General features: G+C 38.3%; 1 protein-coding gene across 2 annotated transcripts in view; it reads right to left on the bottom strand.

Annotated features, from left to right (window-relative positions):
* USP12 (ubiquitin specific peptidase 12) overlaps window positions 1–18,894 on the bottom strand; it is a 38,872-nt gene that overhangs the window by 5,781 nt on the left and 14,197 nt on the right. For both annotated transcript variants that reach the window (XM_055802034.1, XM_027781548.2), the window contains exons 3-7: window positions 14,460–14,673; window positions 9,527–9,753; window positions 4,300–4,376; window positions 4,020–4,103; window positions 1,344–1,541 (exon numbers count right to left, since the gene is read on the bottom strand). In XM_055802034.1, coding sequence (XP_055658009.1) covers window positions 1,344–1,541; window positions 4,020–4,103; window positions 4,300–4,376; window positions 9,527–9,753; window positions 14,460–14,673 — 800 coding nt within the window. The remainder of the gene's footprint in view (window positions 1–1,343; window positions 1,542–4,019; window positions 4,104–4,299; window positions 4,377–9,526; window positions 9,754–14,459; window positions 14,674–18,894) is intronic.

Genomic DNA, 18,894 nt, shown 5'->3' with positions numbered 1-18,894 from the left:
TTTGGAGGGACATCAGAAAGCTGGAAGAAAAGGCTGATAAGAACCTCATGAAGTTTGAGTACAAAGGCAAAGTCTTGTGCCAGACTAACTCCACCCAACTGCACCAGCTGCAAACCAGCTGGCTGGGTGGCCCCAGCAGGTCCACCAGATCAGCTGTCAGCTAGCAGAGCATCATTTTGGTGACAGGGCTGGGAGCATGCTGGACCGGACTGTAAGAGGAAAGCCAGCAGTAAAGTGATAATCCCTGCCACTGTGCGTTCTGGGATCCATAACTGGACACGGGATTCCAGACATGACCTTGCCAGCTTAAGGGAGAGACTGATAAACTGGAGGAAGCCCAGTGGCAGGTCACTACATTTGTCAGAGGGCTACAGCACCAGATGGACGAAGAGAGGCTGAGGGAGCTGGCTTTATTCAGCCTGGAGAAGACTGAACAAGGAATCCCACTGCTGTCTTCCACTACCCAAAAAGAAGAGTTATAAAGAAATCAAAGCCATGCTATTCTCAGAAACGCACAGTGAAAGGACAAGAGGCAGTGGTCACGAAATTCTAACTGGATATAGGAAAAAAAAAATATCAATGTGAGAATGCTGATGGACTGGAACAAATTGCCCAAAGAGGCAGTGAAATCAGCATTCCTAGCCATGAAACCGAGCCTAGTACAACCTAATCTAATGTCCAAGTTAGCCCTGCCTTGAACTTCAAGTAGCTGACCTCACAAGGAAAATTATTCTGTGATTCCAGGTATTAAATCACCGTTTTCAACTTCTATCTACTCAATAAGCAGTTTGAGGAGCAGCCCTGATTTTAAGACCTGAAGCCACAAAAACACTTGCTGAATACAGCAAAACCAAACAAATCTAACAGTCATGTTTTGAAAACAAGGAAATGAAGTAATCAACAAAACTCATAATATATGTATATATTTCAGAAAACGTTGCTCAAGCCATAAAAAGAAACACCTTAAAGGAAATTCTTTATAGAGGAATCTGTTCTATAATGCTTTCATTCCTAAGGAACTTTTTTTAAAGTTTGTTTAAAAATACTCATTAAATCTTATTAGAATTGTATGATATTGCGTGTTCTGTCATTTTTTTTAAATATAGTTCATACAAAGATCTGTGATGTGAAATATACTGTAATCGCTCTTCACAATGAACTGTCACAGCAACAAAGCCTTGTGGTCTGTCAGGATTGGTAGCATCTCCCCACAACGCATTCTTTCCTAAGAAACTTTTAAGAGGTCTTTCATGCTATTAGAGTAATGTGATACTGAGTGCATTGCTTTGTTTTTTAAACATAGTTACACAAAAAAATCTGTTGTGTAAAATAAGAGTTATTACCTTCCACAATGAACTACCACAGCAACAAGGTCATACATTCTGTCAGGATTGGTGGCATCTCCTGAGGTGTTAAATAAACGAAGCTCTAAAGGAAAAACTACTCTATAAGAGAGTTTTGTGTATCGATGCAGCTGATCCATGTATTTAAATCTCTTCAAATGGAGAGCTAGAATCATTGGCAGCTTTTTTACTTTCATCCTGGGGGGGGAAAAGAAAACAAACCACAAACCCAACAGTATTTCCAACATCCATCCAAAACATTCAGTTGATACCAACAGATGGGAAACCTGTCTTATTGAAGTCTTTAAAATTTTTTGCAAGCATTAAAAGATCCGACAGTCAGCTGTTTAAAAAATATATCCTGCATAGCTAAACTAAAAGTGGGTTTTAACAATTGAGAGAACTGTGAATGTATTTAAAATAGAAAGCTATAATACATAATATGAACAGCCATTATGAACCCACATAATAGTTTAGACATAATGACTGCATAGCACAGAATTCAATTTTTAAACATACCTACCCATAAGCTTTCCTGAGGTCCCAAAAGCAAAATCTAGATCCCACTTGGTGTACAGTGGACATATTGCAACAAAGTTGTTCCAGGGATCCTGTTTCAGCTGAATTTCTCAGTAAAACCAGCCAAGCCAAACAAGCTTTTTAAAATAAGCTGTTACACCACTTTGTTACATATGTGTTACTCCAAGTTTTGGTATCAAGCCATTCCGTCAACATTACCAAGGGATACAAATAGCCCACCTTACCTCATCCTATCAAAACAAGATAATACTGTGCCCTAGCACAGTGACTTTATACAAATGTTGCCAGTGTTATTTTATGGCAGTCAAAGCCAGAAATTTACAATCTAGTTTTACTAAGCGCTCGCTGGCACCTTTCCCTAGTTTCAGGTACTGAGACCTCACATCAGCACCTACAAATCCTCTCCCAGCCACCCACCGCTGGTCTGGCAGCAGGGAGACTTCCACTCTCCAGGTAATAAATTTGCCCATATGAACAGAGCAACCAAGCCAGAGCACTCTGCTTCTTGGCACAGCTAATTGCGTCAGATCAGCACTCTGCTGAATTTTTCAAACTGCCTTCAGCCCTGAAAGATATCTCAAAAGTTTCAACCATACAGCCCAGGTTTCAGACATGATCTACCAACCACCATATCTTCAGAAGGTCAGGACATGTTTGTGCAAGACAATCCTTTTTCAAAAGATTGGGGGCTGGGGATAAAATCCTTGAAAATACTCATCTTCCTTCCCTTTTTCTCATTAAACTTTGATGGTAACCTGTAGGAAACCCAGCTAGACTCAAATTTTTTCCGTGGCCTGCAAGGGAGCTAGGAAATGAAAAAAGCAGAAGGGCAGAAAGATGACAGAAGCAACTATTTTTAGTGAGAGTTACATTTTTATTATATTTCTGAGATACGGATACAATTTCTGCTCTTTCTTTTTTCAAAATGAAGTCCTTTTCTTATAATGCAACTGTGTTTGATAATAGGAGCTCTTTCATTGGTGATGAACAGTACCCCACCTTTGCTAGTTGAGTAGACACTACGGCAGATAAGCTCCACGTTGTAGAGATGGAAGAAAATTATGACTAGTGAAACTGAACTTAAGCCCCACATGAAAAGCAAAACAGAAACAATAAAAGCCGTGTTTTGCCAGTATGGCAGTGCCTACAGCACAGGTTTATGTCAACACAGCTTATATTGGTCAGGGATCAATTACCTCCCACACAGAAAAAGAGCTAAGGCAACAGAGAACAACAGGACAGACCTGGCTTCACCACCCTCTAACACACACTGATTAGTAGGCTTAGGCAACGCGTGAAGGCAAATTTTGCAGATGAGATATGCCAAAAGCCATGCGCTGAACCTATGGTAAACCAAATCAGTGGTATAACCAGTAGAGCATGTGAGCGTTCCCATCCCTTCAACCAAATACTTTCTCGGATCATAAATAACACACAGTACACAAAATCAGAGGTTTTTCAAAGAAGACTACAAGACTTATTAGGCAGACAAGAATTGTTTTTAAACAAAAAGAATTTCAGGATTGCACAGAGCTTCTGATGCTTTTCAGGAGCACTGTCAAGCAGAAGTTTAGCACAACTAAGTGTACATTTTTTAATAGATCTATTTTTTAATTTAGATTTAAATAAATTTAAATAAAAATTATAAAATTTTAAATAAAAAAAAAAACCAGAAACTCAGTTAACAAAAAAGTTACAGGCCTCAGTCTGACTGAATCAGGAAAAAAGTGCAATCAAACTGATATATTACCAAGTCACAACAAAGTTTAAAGAGTCACATGAAATCAGTGACTTTTCAACATTGCCCATAATCTTTGGTTAGTCACTGGAAGTTTGGTTTAACTTGTCTTTTTAACTTAGTTTTGGTCTTAAGACAATTCTTTTTCTCATTCGTGAAACAAATAATGATCAAAGGAGTCCCAAAATGCTTTATATGGATTCTCATTACTCATGGAATTAGGCTCATTGAATTCAAGCTAGAGGAATGCCACCAAGTTACTCTCAAGTGGACGAAGAGTGAAAAAACTTAAGGGAAAAAGAACATTCTCCTCCTGCCTCATACACGCACGTACAAGGAAATACAACAGTAATTTCATTAAATACATGGGTTATTTTTTTCCCCCAAGTCTGATATACCTTTTATGTGCTTCCTGCTTACTGCGACATTCTTCACAGTAATATTTGTATTCACTGCACAGAGTTTCTGTATTGCTGAAACCCCTGAATAAAAAAAAAAAAAAGCTATAGATACTAGTTTCTTGTCTGAAATATAAACAGGTACAATATAAACATAATTTTATACTCTTAGGTCTACATAAGCTAGAATTTGCTAAGCCCGTGAGCTTTTAGTTTTGCTTCCTGCTTTCTAGGTAAAAGACAAAAGACAAATCATGAAAATTCAGATTTTTGTGTCCACCTTAAACAATGAGTAATTGAAGTATTCTGCTCCACATCAACTGAAAGGTCTAAGAAGTCTTCATCTTTGCTGCTTATCTGCATGAAAAAAACACAATAGATTATAGTTAAAAGAAGTTATACTAACTTAACTCTGTTCTTCAGTACCATTTTCCTACTGACAGAATGCATCTTGTACCTTATAACAGCTGTTTAAAATTGTTATAAGTGGCCTTTCTGTTTCAGAGATTGGCTAGATCTCTGTTTCTGATTTTGTTCAGGAAGAGGGAAGTATGTATGTGTCTGTGAGGGTATATAACGCCAGCTGTCATTATGCTGTCATTTCAGCTCAACAATATTAATACCAAGTTCCTTCTGCACCTCACTCTTTTCAGAAGAATACAATCACTGGGATTCTTCTTTTTAGTGCTCTCACCTCTGTTCTTCCCCTATGATTCCTTCCAATGGAAAGCTATGTATTTGCATATCATAGTGTCCCTAACAAAACAGCACAAATATTTTGAAGCCTCTTCCTGGCTAGATTCATACTTTCAATGAGCAGCAGATAGCAAATCTGCTGGTAAATGACAGCTTGCAACTTCTTTTGATAGAGGCAGAACAGTGCACAGCCATTCCTTACAAAGTAAAGAAGAAATTCCAAGAAGCAGAGAATACATTCCACCACAAATCCTGAAAAATGGTGATGGACAAAATCCACAGCTGCCCTGAAAATCAACTACGTTATTAAAAGGTTTAGGAAACAGCAATCTGCAACTTTAACTTTTGTCTGCTAGTGTTTCTTCTCTGTATCTAAAGATACTCAATGCCACTCATGAGGATGTCCTCTGCCTTTTATGACTCCTAGGTACAAAAGTAAATGCTTTTAGAAAAGATGCCTGGTTGCAGTTTCTTGATTGAAAGCAGGCAGCTACAGGACAACTGATAAAAGTTGACCTTCAAAACATGAGATTTATGTTCCCTTTTCAGTTCAGAATAAAAATAAATTTAGAAAGTTGTTCTCTGATTATCAAGAGATGAGAAACACACAGCTCCTAAAGGCAGCATAAATGGAGAATAAAAAGAAAAACATAGGTGGTCAAGACAACTATTTTTGAGAATTAATACCATAGGGCAAACCCCAAAACTAATGAAATTAACTTAAAAGCTTCTGTTAATACCTGTGAGAGGACTAGGCAAGGATTCCTCCCACCCTTCTGTACCTAAATCTTTCCAAGAATAAGTGTAATATACAAAAAAGTCAGCTATGCCAGTATACATCACATCTCCTATATTATTTAGATACTGAAGCATAACATTTATACTTTTAAAGAGATCACAGAACATATATGGAAAATTTCCAATATATTTTTAGGGTGGGAAAATAAAAGCCACCTGCATCTTCAGTGGGCTGCACGTTTCCTGTCTTCAGGGATGCACTATGGTTTAGTTGTGTGGACTATTCTTCAAAATATCCCACTGCAAACCACTTTTGGAATTACCAAACTTGAGTTCATAACACTAAGAATGCTGGTGGAAATCATCTCACCCTAGGGATTAAGAATGGCTCAGGAAAAAAAAAAAATCAATTCTGGAAAATACTCTGCTGCTGTCTTCAGCTAGGACAGCTGGAATTAAGGGGTCATGTGATCAGTGTTACTCAGACATGCAATTAGATAATTTTTCCTTTCTTGGTCTAATCAAAGAAAATTCCATGAAACAATAAAGATTTCACAGGCAGCTTTATCCCACGCGAAAGCTCCAAAGGTGGGGAGGAGATGAAGAAAAGGAAAGGATTATGTTGTGCTTGGTTCAAAAGACATTGGTACTGAACCCAAAAGTTCACAAAAGGAATTCTTCCATTCTTAGTGATAAAACTGGTAATACTGCCCTAAAGAACCCCCCTCAGGTTAGCCAGTCCACTGTGTACTTAGGATCATCAGGAACCACTAAAGGCTGTACTGAAATAATAGCCAAGTGGATTTTTTCCATCCATGTTGATTATTTAGAAATTGCTGTTCTTCATTTTTAAGATTGGTTTGAACATCAATATTTGAGCAGTACTTTTTTCCCCAACATAAACTCACGCAGTTTTAATGAAAAAAAAAAAAGAATAAAAATGCCAGCCTCCACGCTAACCAGCCTGACCCTGCCCTTCTGTAGAGGTTCCATTTCAAATAAACATCACTAAGTTCATTAGACTAAAGTCAACAAAGCTATATATTTCAACCATCTATAAACTGAAAAGAAGGTGGACACAGTCAGAAAACCTCATCACTTGCAGAATCAAGCCCTGTTGCATTCAAAAAGCCACCTGAGTGCTCCTAACAGGAGCATCTGAATAATAGTGAAGAATTTGGGTGTTTCAGTACTCTGGCTAAAGGGGATAGTATGTTGTTCTCACATGAAGGACGTAGTCTGCACTCAAAACAGCTCAGCTGTGCTCTGATGAGCAATGCCATGCAGGACAGAAAACTCAGAAGGCTAACACTCATGGAATCTGTATTTCTTTTTCAGTTTGGAATTTCACTAGCAATGTGAACCAGCTCACTGACAAAAGAGCTTTTGCAGCTGTAGGCTCCCATGCGTGCTAAGACAGAACCTAATTTTAAATGAAGCTGAAACAGAGGGCATAATTTATCTTGGTTTCCAAAAACAAACAAAAAAAAAAAAAAAGAGAGAGAGAAAAACCCAACCAAACAACAGTAGGGTATATTTAATGCTTCTATAATAGTCCTGTAAAAAAGACCACTGAGATTTTCCTTATTGCCTTCTCCAGTCCACAGTAGAATTGACCCAAAGCATTTTATGTCTAGTAGAGGCATTTGAACACAAGAGCAAGACCACCAGCTGGAGAAAAACATTACAATTTCCTATTTTTCTCTGTAGAAGTACTGCCCACATTTAGCTGTTTCAAATTTAATCTTAATGAAGTCAATTACATTATTTTCTGGTTTACTGTTATTCTTTCCTTAAATTGTGAGAGAAACCTGTACAACCAATGAACTTCTAGATAATTGTTATCAATTAGCCACAAAACTACTGCCTCTATCAAGGATGGGGGAAAGCATCACAACAATAAATCACATTAAAAGCACGTAAAGACAACTTATAATCTGTTTTGATACTTATTTGGTTTATAGTGTGGTTTGATCCATGACACAAATCTTTGTTAAAGAATTAATATCTATGTTCCTTATATCCCATATATGCCCATACTTTAACTGACTAAAATTTTATGCTCAGTTTATCTTTTATCTTAAATACATGGCTAATGTGACATGTGTCCTGGAAAGAAGCTCTTCTCTATAAGGACAAATGAAACTAGAATAAAATCTTGCCATGCTGATTTTAGGAACATTGAGTAGGTTTGGCCAGTTAGAAGATAATCATTCTCACTGAGACCAAAGATATATTATGCTTTACATTTAAGTATGTATTAAATTCCAAATTTTAATTAAAAATATACTAAGGTTATTGTCTTATCATTAAGAAGCACAAATCCATCCACTATTGCTGTCGTCTTCTACATGAGTTATATCAAAGTACTCCTGACATTTCAAGTTATATCTTTAAACAAAGACTCTAAATGCCAACAGCTTGCAATAAACATTAAAACAATCATATATGCTGACTGCATTTGAAAGCAAGGCATTATTCACAGTAATATTACTTATTTAATGTGCCTAAATGTGTTTCTAAGTGCTTATTTTCAGAACACTGTGTTTTAATTAGACACAAGCTGATATATCGGATAGACAGAAGCTGATAAAATAGTTTGCAGATTATTAGGACCTGGAAAACAAAGGCCCTAATATACTAAAATCAATGTGTATTAGAAGACTGAATATAAAATTCAACTCTCCAAGGAGGCATAGGGGCAAACAGACATGGTGTACCTTGTTCAGCAATGGCTAAAAGAAAAACAGAACTGAGCAATATTAGTGGAACTCTCAAGAATTGTGATAGGCCTGATAACTAATAAAATACGCTGTAAAGAGCATGTCAGCATTTTAAAATTGTATTAAGGACTGTACCTAGATCAAAATCCTGACAGCAGTAATTCACTAAGCCATAGTGAGGAAAGATAATGATGTCTGTCATGTTAAGAAACTAAGCTAAACTCATTTTCAAGAAGAAAAAAATATCACTTCAAGAACTAAAAGAGAAGCAATTGACAGTTTCCACAAAATACTTATTAGGGAGGGGAAATCTACCAGGAAAGAACATACCGTAGCTAGACATCAGCACCTAGATTACTCAAAATTCCATGATCTACTGATGCCTGCAGTTTACATACAACATTAGGAAGCTATTTTCTTTAAAATAAAAGACGGAGTATTTCTAGAAAATGGAGAAAATTACATGTGGATTACATAGATTTAATCTGATTAATTCCTCCTTTCCAATGCCATGCTGAAATATGTGCATTACCTAATTAAGGAAAATAGGTATGAAGAGTTGAACAAAACCCAGTCATTTAGCTTTTTACAATATCTAAGGCATAGACCATGACAGAATTACTGTAATTTTCAAATTGTGCTGCTTTTTCTCTTTCTCAAGCTGGCAAAATCCGGCTGTAAGCTTTTTCTGAAATATATGCTTTCTCTTATTGTAGAGCTATTCTCAAAGAAAATTTTAGTATCATTTACTCAAAGAAGGAGTTTATTTCTTAGGGTCTAGTATTAGAAGAATTCCGGTGGACAGACTTTTAGGAAAGGATTACTTTTTCTGCACACTAAGATGTTCTTTGAGAACCCCAGTCTACGTCTCGATGCCAAGAGCCAACCACAGTACCTTGATTTCAGTGGCTTTAAATTTACAAACTAGAAATTGGTGGTAACTGATTCAGAATACTTATTCAAGGAACATATCACTAAGCATGACATTAAGTTATCAAGACATTAAATTTGAGAAGTCAACATCCCAAAGTAGCAGGCTTCATTGCTCTTAGGAATACATAAATTTAGAATTTTCCAACCCAAATTATGAAGTTGATTATGATCACACTGACAAAAATTCAGTTGGGCGTTTTTCTAATATTGACCAAAAGCCTTTCCCTACATTTCACACATCAGCTGCTGAAATTTTCTAACTAACAACCACCACCAAAAAAAGCAAATGTTCATAGGAACATTAAAATTTCTAAAGAAAAACTGATCTAGCATGTTAGTTTGTTGAAAGAAATTAATCATGAAACAGAGGTTCTGAAACGTGGAAGAATTAGTTTTATGAAGTATATACAGACTTACAGTTTCACATGTAAGACATCTGGTTTCATTAGTTAATGTTCCCTGAAAGATTTCATGAACCCAGGTTGGGTCTGGTGGGCTGTTATTTTCATTGTCGATGTTGCCATTAGGTAAGCGACCATTTTGTTTCTCTTGTTTTCTTTCCTCTTGCAAGATATCCGCAATTGTATTTAATAGATAGTTTAAGAACTCATGTGCATCCTGTTGCATGTAATTATCAAAAAGCTCTACAAGATAAAACAACAGAATTTCAATTAATTGGTTAGTGCTATACTACAGAAATGTTTTTAAAAGAAGTCAAATTTCAAAACCAGTCTTTATTTCACATCCTGAATCATTCCTGACAACATCAACTCAAAATGTGTACTTTATAAACTAAGCCAAAAACATAGGGGGGGAAGGACAGGAGGGCATCAGCTTACGAAAAGCTCTCAGCTGATCAGAATCACAGGAGAAGATCAGGTTTGAGATCATCTAAGGAACCTGAAGGCACACAACTCCATGGGAACTGATGAGATGTATCCACAGGTCCCAAAAGAAGTGGCAGATGAAGTAGCTAAAACACTATCCCTCACATCTGAGAAGTTGTGACAGTCCGCTGAAGTTCCCATGGACTAGAAAAGGGGAAATATAACCCTCAATTTTAAAAAGGGGAAAAAAGACGACCCAGGGAACTACAAACCAGTCAGTCCCACCTTGGTGCCCAGCAAAATTATGGAGCAGGTCCTCCTGGAAACTGTGCTAAGGCACATGGAAAATAAGGAGGTGATTGGTGACAGCCATCACAGCTTCACCAAGGACAAATCATGCCTTGTTGTAGCCGGAGTCCAACTCAGTCAGCCTCACACGGGGCACCAAATGTTGCAGCACAATCAAACTAGTAGGCTGTAAGAAGGCTTTACCATTGGTCAGATTCTACTGTCCCTGCTGTATCTCCTTCAGAGGTCAGACCACACTGCTTCTCCTCTACCCAACCCCCCTTACCTCCCCTCCCCTCCCCTCAGTGCTATTTAACCACTTAGCAGAACGAGCTACAGGTGCACATCATCCATGTCAATCAACCCACTGCCTCTGCTGCAAGGCCACAGCTGTGTATTATCAATGCTAATCAACCCACTGCCTTCAGTCCTCTACAATGCCTGACAAATCTGGTGGCTTTTTAAGACAGATGTACAGCATTGGTGGGTAAGGGAAGAGCAAGTGACATCATCTACTCAGACTTGTGCAAAGCATCTGACAGTGTCTTGCCTGACATCCTTCTCTCTAAATTGAAGAGATGTGGATTTTATGGATGGACCACCCCATGGATAAGGAATTGGCTGGATGGTTGTGCTCAAAGAGTTGCAGCCGACAGCTCGATGTCCGAGTGGAGACCAGTGATGATGAGTGGCGCTCCTCAGGGGTCGGCATTGGGACCAGCGCTGTTTAACATCTTTGCTGGCAACACAGACAGTGCGACTGAGCACACCCTCAGCAACTTTGCCGGCGACACCGAGCTGTGTGGCGCAGCCAACACGCTGGAAGGAAGGGATGCCATCCAGAGCGACCTTGACAGGCCTGAGGGGTGGGCCAGTGTGAACCTCATGAAGTTCAACAAGGCCAGGTGCGAGGTCCTGCACATGGGTCAGGGCGATCCCAATCACCAGTACAGGCTGAGTGGGGAATGGACTGACGGCAGCCCTGAGGAGAAAGGCTTGGGAGTGTTGGTGGACAAGAAGGTCAACATGAGCCATCAATGTGCACTCACAGTCCAGAAAGTCAACCGCACCCTGGGCTGCATCAAAAGCAGCGTGGCCAGCAGGTCGAGCGAGGGGATTCTCCCCCACTGCTCCGCTCTCATGAGACCCACCTGGAGCGCTGTGTTCAGCTCTGGGGCCCCCAACAGAAGACAGACATGGACCTGTTGGAGTGGCTCCAGAGCAGGGCCACGAAGACGCTCAGAGGGCTGGAGCACCTCTCCTGTGAAGGCAGGCTGAGAGAGTTGGGGTGGTTCAGCCTGGAGAAGAGAAGGCTCCAGGGACACCTTAGAGCAGCCTTCCAGCACCTAAAGGAGCCTACAGGAAAGCTGGAGAGGGACTTTTTGCAAGGGCATGTAGTGACAGGACAAGGGGGAATGGCTTTAAACTGAAAGAGGGCAGATTTAGGTTAGACATTAGGAAGAAATTCTTCCCTGTGAGGGCGGTGAGGCACTGGCACAGGTTGCCCAGAGCAGCTGTGGCTGCCCCATCCCTGGCAGTGCTCAAGGCCAGGCTGGATGGGGCTGTGAGCAGCCTGGTCTGGTGGGAGGTGTCCCTGCCCATGGCAGGGGGGTGGGACTAGGTGATCTTTAAGGCCCCTTTGTCTTTCAAGAGCTGAAATACTGTTTCTGGAGATTGGTATATGTGGCACCTTTACAACTGGTGGACTTGTTGGCTAGACAGTAATGGATTCACTATCCTTTCTGCTTCATGTTCTCAGTTTGTCAACATTTCTAAGCATGATAATTTTAGGATTAATTCAGTGGAAGGGGAGTAAGTTTCACTGGCACATACTTGCATTGTATAGCAATGATACAAATTAAATCACGAAGTTGAACTCTTTCTTACAAGTTACTCTTTTTTATGTTTTTTTATGTTTATATGACCAGGAATTGTTACAAGGATATTTACCCGCCAATTTCCAAACCATCCTGTATCACTGGCTAACATTATACAAGTCTTCTAGTGTGCAATTACTTCAATTGATTATAACCTGCAATTCGCTTGCAGTTCAAGAATATACTACAAGACTGGCCTTCAGTGGAGGGATAGCTCCCAGGACTGAAAAGATGAATGAAAAAGATACTGAGTGAAGTTTAAGTTTTGAAGTGCATACAGAGACTAAATGGAAGCTTTACTATTATTCACTTGATGGCATCCAAGACTAAACTTCAAATAGAAAAAAAAAATCCATTCCTGAGTTAAGAGCAAAGTAGAGAAAAATTTATGCTCATTTAGATCACTGGGAGAGGTTAAGTATTTCAATAGGTCAGCCAAGAGTATGAACCAAGTATCATGAACTACACGCTAGTTTTGAGAAGAGTAAGTTCAGCTCTGAATCTAGCCAACTGTAATGTCTTTATTTAATCAGGTAAATCAAGGCAGAACAAGGGCTACAAGTCTCATGAGATAAAACACTTCAGAGGTTCTTCACAGCACTGCATCACAGCCCTCCCAGGGCTATGTGCCCAGTCAGTAAATTAGCGTCAAGTACAACAGAATGAAAGCTACACATTGTTCATTTTATGATTACGATTTAAGCAAACATAATGGTATCCCTTCGGCTGATTTCAAGCCAGCAGCTGCTTCCCAGCCATCTATGCTTTAAGTTCATTAATACATATATGTTATATTAAGACACTGAAAATAAAGATGGAATAGCAGCACTGCAGCCTGGAATACATTAAGATTATGTTCTCAGTCATCACCATGATATAGCTGGATAGTGACTGGAACAGAATCTAGATCAGTGTTGCATACCTACCTGATTCTTTAACTAACTCTTTGTTAAAGTTCAAAATTATACACCTTTACAGTAAGCGCTTAATAGCATATATTATGTCCATGTAATCACTGCCTGACAATTTGGCCATTTATTTGCAGAAAAGGTATGTATCACCATTAAGAGAGACCCAAAGGGCCAAGAAGAGCTGAACTTTCACACCTGATTTCTCTAATGAAGATTTTTCAATTGCCTTCTCCCACTTAGAATGTTAGAGTCATGACATATTTAAAGATTAAAAAGAACACTTTCTAGAAAGAACTTTATGGCGCCTGTGGTTTACTTTCTGCTTTCCATTTAAGCCATTCTCCACATTTTTCATAGCTAGTCAACATTCTTGGCATAATGAACTATTTCTGTAAATGCATCAAACATACAAGCATACTTACTCAAGTATATGTAAAGAATTGAATGACAGCCTTCTATTCTGCATAGGTAAGAGACTACATTACCTGAAAGCTTTTTTTAACAACAATATTACAACTCACAGTGTGCATTTGCTGGAGGGGTCACTTCAAATTAGGAATGTCATTATGAAATCTTATTTCTTGTTTTTACTACAGAGATGGTCATCACAACATTTAAGCACTTTTTTTTAGTCTGCATATATAGTCTTGGAGAGATTACAACAGTATGAATATGTCTTGCAGCACTGTTAAAAATGGTATCTCATACTGTTTGTTTAAATCTAGCGGTTATTTTTAGAAAAAATGTATATATTTTTTTAATAATAGTGTATCCAAATTGAGTAGAAGACTGCAAGTTTTCATTTATATTTTAACATTTAATTATTTTCTAAAATAGTTTGACCAACTAGCCCTGCAGGTAAGAAACACAAAACGTTAAAAATGTCTGGAAAGCTTCTGATATTTAGGATATCAATTACACTAAAGAAACAAACAAAAAACCAGCCAAAACACTACTTACTGATTTTAAAATTCATCATTAATCCTTTAAAAAGTAAGTCAAGCTAAGTATTGCATAAATTCTAGATTAATTTAAAAATTTGTGAGGTTTTAAGCTAGATTCTTGCAGGGAAGTCTTAACATCCTTTCCACATACTCAGTTTGGGAGACTGATTCTGCATTCGAAAAGTAATGCTTTTTTAAACACAGAACGAAAGTCTTACAGTGACTTTTGATTATAAAAATACAATTCATAGAGAGGCAATATGAGCCAGCAATTTTATAAGCAGCCACTGACAATACTCTCGAGTTCTACAGGAAGAGAGAGACAAAGATTCTCTCTCAAAACGGATCAAGGGTTACCCTTATTCTAGGGTCACCTCTTCTTTATACTGCAGCACCAAGGACACTTTCCCATGCGTAACAAATATGTAGGTATTCCATTATGTCAGCTTCAAAAATAAATCATAATTGCTATCATTATTACATAACAAAAGACAAAAAATTACCGTTTTCTTTTCGTAATCTTGTTATAAATTTCTTGGGAGGTATTACTCCAACTTTTTTCTTCTGGGTGGCTATACTGTGGAAGAGATCAGCTAAGCATGTAAGGAGATTCTCTTTTTTTCTTGGTTGACTCTTGTATGCTAAGACTTTGTCTCGAAACGGTCGACAAAAATAAAGTGCCTGAAGAACTGAATTGCAGTAGCATGTATTCCCAAACTATAAAATAAGAGAGAGGTCTATTAGATTGCATTGTACTACTTTAGAGGGGTAAAATTAAATCCAAAGTATAAGAGAATGCATAAGCAGGGGCACATTTTCTGCAAGTCATTTTTTCTTGACTTTAAGGTGATAGTAAAGCATATTTCTGTTTCACAAAGGATTAACAAGTACACTCTACATAAATGCAAGAAAAACCCAGGTAAATTTGAACAACACTATATAATCGTCTCACTTGTAAATTTCATTTATTAGCCATATTTTGCATTTACTTACCTCAAAATGTTCAACAAATACTACCAATTTCACAGCTCCCAAAATATGCCCAGGTTAAAATACCCATCTACCACAAGTGAGCCACAGCAGTGAAGAACAGGCACAGCATGACCTTGTACTGTAAAGAAATTCAGCTGTAAATTCAGAGCTTCTCAGACACTTCAGAAATTGGATTCTGCAAATCTTACTAGTTGTGTGATCAAAGTCAGAAATAGCTGCTTTAACCTGTTACTACGTTCTCAGTTCTCATTTTAGGGTGACAGGATTGGCATGCAGGAGTTTTCTTAGAACACCGCAACATGGCTTGTTTAGAATTCAAACCTACAGCAACAGTTGGTAGTTTCAAATCAAGGCTGAAAGGAAAAGAATGCCCAGTTTGGACATGGGGATTCTGAAGGAGGATTGGCATGCCAGATTTTTCTTAAAACAATGCAACATGGCTTGTCTAGGATGCAAAGCTACAGCACAGTTGGTAGCTTCAAATCAAGACTGAAAGGAAAAGAACGCACAATTTGGACACGGGCGTTTTGAAGGAGGCAAGCCACTCAATGGAAAGGGGGCAAGCAGAGTCAGCAAGAAAAGCATCCACAACTCCCCTCATACCAGGATACTCCAGGTGTCCCTCTTCCCCAGACTCATTTCCAGTTCTTAGGCACTTGAGTCCTGTGATCACTGACACTGTCTCCAGCTCACCCCAACACCTCAAACCTCCCTATCACCAGTGTGAAGGTACCATGAGCTGTTGGTGGATAGAGCCACTCTCACTTTATGCTGCCCTCCTCCAGTGAAATCTATTATCTAACACTGAAAGGGTGAGAAAAATCTTTACAAGGCACTCGGCAAGCAATCCACCCTTTCAGCTGCAGTCACTCAGCCTGTGGATTCAAGCAAATACCTACCACACGCGTTGTGTAAAATGTGAAAATAATGTTCATATTTACATTATATTTAAAGATGATAGTACATATGGGTAGCAAATCCTAAGCATATTGTGATGGGGAGACTGTTACATAGCAATATTTGGAGATATTTTAAGAGCAGGTTCTTTCAACAGAAAAAAAGAACTAAAAGCTTTTACTTCTTGGGAATAAAAGGGAAGTAACTGTTCTTTGCTCTCTCCCAATTGGGACAATGACAAACAAGAGCACCATGCAATTAAATCACTAAACTGAAAAATAAGTTGTTTTCCTTTGTTTTAAATTAATGAAATATGAAGAACTACTTTCTAAATACCTGCCACTCAAAAAATGAGTAAGAAGTATATTTAAAAAAAAAGATATTAAGAAGTCTTAAGATCTCCATAATAAAAAGTGAGGAAATTAACACCCATTATTTTTATTCATTTAAGCTAGGGAAAATGCTTATATTAGCTTCTTTGTGGTCCAAATCTGCACTCAAGTAGGTCAATGAACTTAAGAGGAAAACCAGGGCTTTTTTCCTTAAAGGAAGAAGATGAAATCACACAGAAGTTTATGTCAAAACATTTAATACTGTAAGCTAACTATTTATGAGTTGATAATTAGAACTAGCCATGAAAAGAGAAGTACATTAAAATGTTAAGAAAGTTCTTAAAATTAAATCAAGTGGGAAAAGTGCTAAAATTTCTACAGCAAATGTCAGAAGATGAAAAGGCAGCAAGTTAGAAGTTTTGCAACATTCCAGTTTTAAAAAGGAACAGTCTGATGATAAATTAATTAGAATGGTAAACATCAGTGAGAGATGACCAAAATATGAAGCAATAGGGAATTCAGAAAGCTGCATAAAATTCAGATTAATTTAATATGCATGTATGTTAACCTATACGCCAGTGGGCAAGAAATAAAAGCAAGCAGACTTAAGTTCATAAAAGGTCTTCTTCACCCAAATTCAGAAAGACAGTAGGCAACAGAAGACTGAATACAAACTCCTGAAGAAAATTCAGTTCACATTTGTTTTATGTCTAAAACATCAGTCTTCATCCCTTCAAAATTTTAAATAGTTTTAAAATAAAAGCTTCTAACCTTTAAAAAATTATAATCCTACCTGTACTGAACAAGGGGAGAAGGGAGGGAGGTTTCTAGACTGAGAAATAGGGAATTTGTTACAGAAATAAATGCTGGCCTTACCACCACCACTACTGTACTTCCCATCTTTGACTCCAATGCAAAAGCACACCCTTCATTTAGAAAACACCAAAGACCTTGCTCCAGTCCCCCCACCCTCCCACCAGGTACTGAACACCTATACTTCTTTCTACTCCCGCTCCTTGGATGCTCAGCCCTAGGCACCTGCCTCCTCCCGCGCGGGTGGCACTGCCTCAGCACAGCACCCGTACGGTGCGCCAGCTCTGCACAGCGTAACGCAGCGCTTGGGAAGTCCGCCTCAGGACAATGGCAGAGAACTGTTAAGAAAGACCATCACGGTAAATTTGTATCTTAAACTGCCAGCCTGTATGGGTTACCGAAACTCCTCTGTCTCATTCAGGGGAAGGTAATAGAGGTTATATACAGCAGAGCTATTTTAACCCACGTTCTCAACTGGTTTCTTGCTTGCCTCCTTATTTCTGTGAGGACCATCTTAAGAAGCATGTATCTAAGAAAAGTAAAAGACCGCATTTTCTCTTTTTTTTCAGTACATACTGTTCTTTCCTAAATTCTGAGAAATCAGATTATTTCCTTTCACAAAAATACTGCACACTTTGTTTCCCACACACACCCCTTTCTATTTTTTAATTCCTAAGTCAAAGTTACAACACCCAAACCAGTGTGAAAATTACAAAAAAAAAAAGAAAAAAAAGAGACACAATCAGGAAAGTTGCAACAAAACCACCACATACTCACTAAGGCTTAGAGCCTTATAGTTTACTCTTCAGATGCAACATACAACTGGAAAGAAACTTGGCTGTTGAACCCCACAGATCTACAAACACAAACAAGAGATCTACAAGAGCTTGGATCTACTTGGAACACTGTCTTTGTGCAGCTCTAGGGTTCCTCCCAACTCTGACGCACTGGCAGCACTGACAACTTTTTATTTGTTGCAGTGGGCCATACCAGTAAACAGGATTTCTCCAAACACGCATATCCATTGCAAGAGACTGAATAACCAGAATTTCTTCTCTAGAAGTCTAGGAAACTGCTGAAGAGCTACCAGAGTAGCTCTTACGAGACGACAAACATTCACTACTTCATACTCACTGGATAAAATCATTGATTTAACTTGCAAAGCACATGCATTTGAATAGTTCACATTACTGCACTGTAGAGGGAAAGAATGAATAATGACAGACAGACTTGATGTTCCCGACTGTCCATGAGCATGAGACAACATACTATTAACATTTCCACCCTATCATGTGTCCCAAGCATTTCCTGATTCTGTGATTTAGTGAATGGCATTGTCCTTTCAATGCCTAAGCTGAATTCTGCATTTAAAGCTTTCACTGACAGATTCAAACATCCCATCAAACATCTGGTCTCCCACGTGTGTCCCATAATTGCCCTTTCTTACTTCTCCTTTTACCTCTCAAATTGTTCTTTCAGCACATCCTCTGAATAAAACCTAGATCTTTCCACAAAGCTGGAACAGAGGTAAGACTGTGCTTCTACCTTCTCTTCTTTTACACTACATTTACCACAAACATCTCTGTATCAGAACTGTCATCTTTAAAATCCTGTCCTGCATTCCAGACATCTCAAATGGCTAGCTATCACACAGTTAGAAGAGAGCTATTGATTTCCACATTATCTCCATTTTTTCCATTTACTCTTGACAAAGTTAGGACAAACAAAATCTATAAACAAATTAGAAAAGTTTAGCAGTAAATGTGAATGAACCTCTAAGAAATTCATTTCTTGTGATTGCTATAAAACAATCTGAGAAATCAATGAAGGCAAAAATTGTGAATTCTATCACTTCTCAATCTAATAGTACTCAATTTATTATCTAATTATCTAACGTTTCTTT

The sequence above is a fragment of the Falco peregrinus genome, chromosome 4, assembly GCF_023634155.1.
Source record: "Falco peregrinus isolate bFalPer1 chromosome 4, bFalPer1.pri, whole genome shotgun sequence".
In the NCBI taxonomy this organism is placed as follows: domain Eukaryota; kingdom Metazoa; phylum Chordata; class Aves; order Falconiformes; family Falconidae; genus Falco; species Falco peregrinus.
The sequence above is the reverse complement of the archived record's forward strand: the minus strand, read 5'-3'. Positions and strand labels throughout refer to the sequence as shown.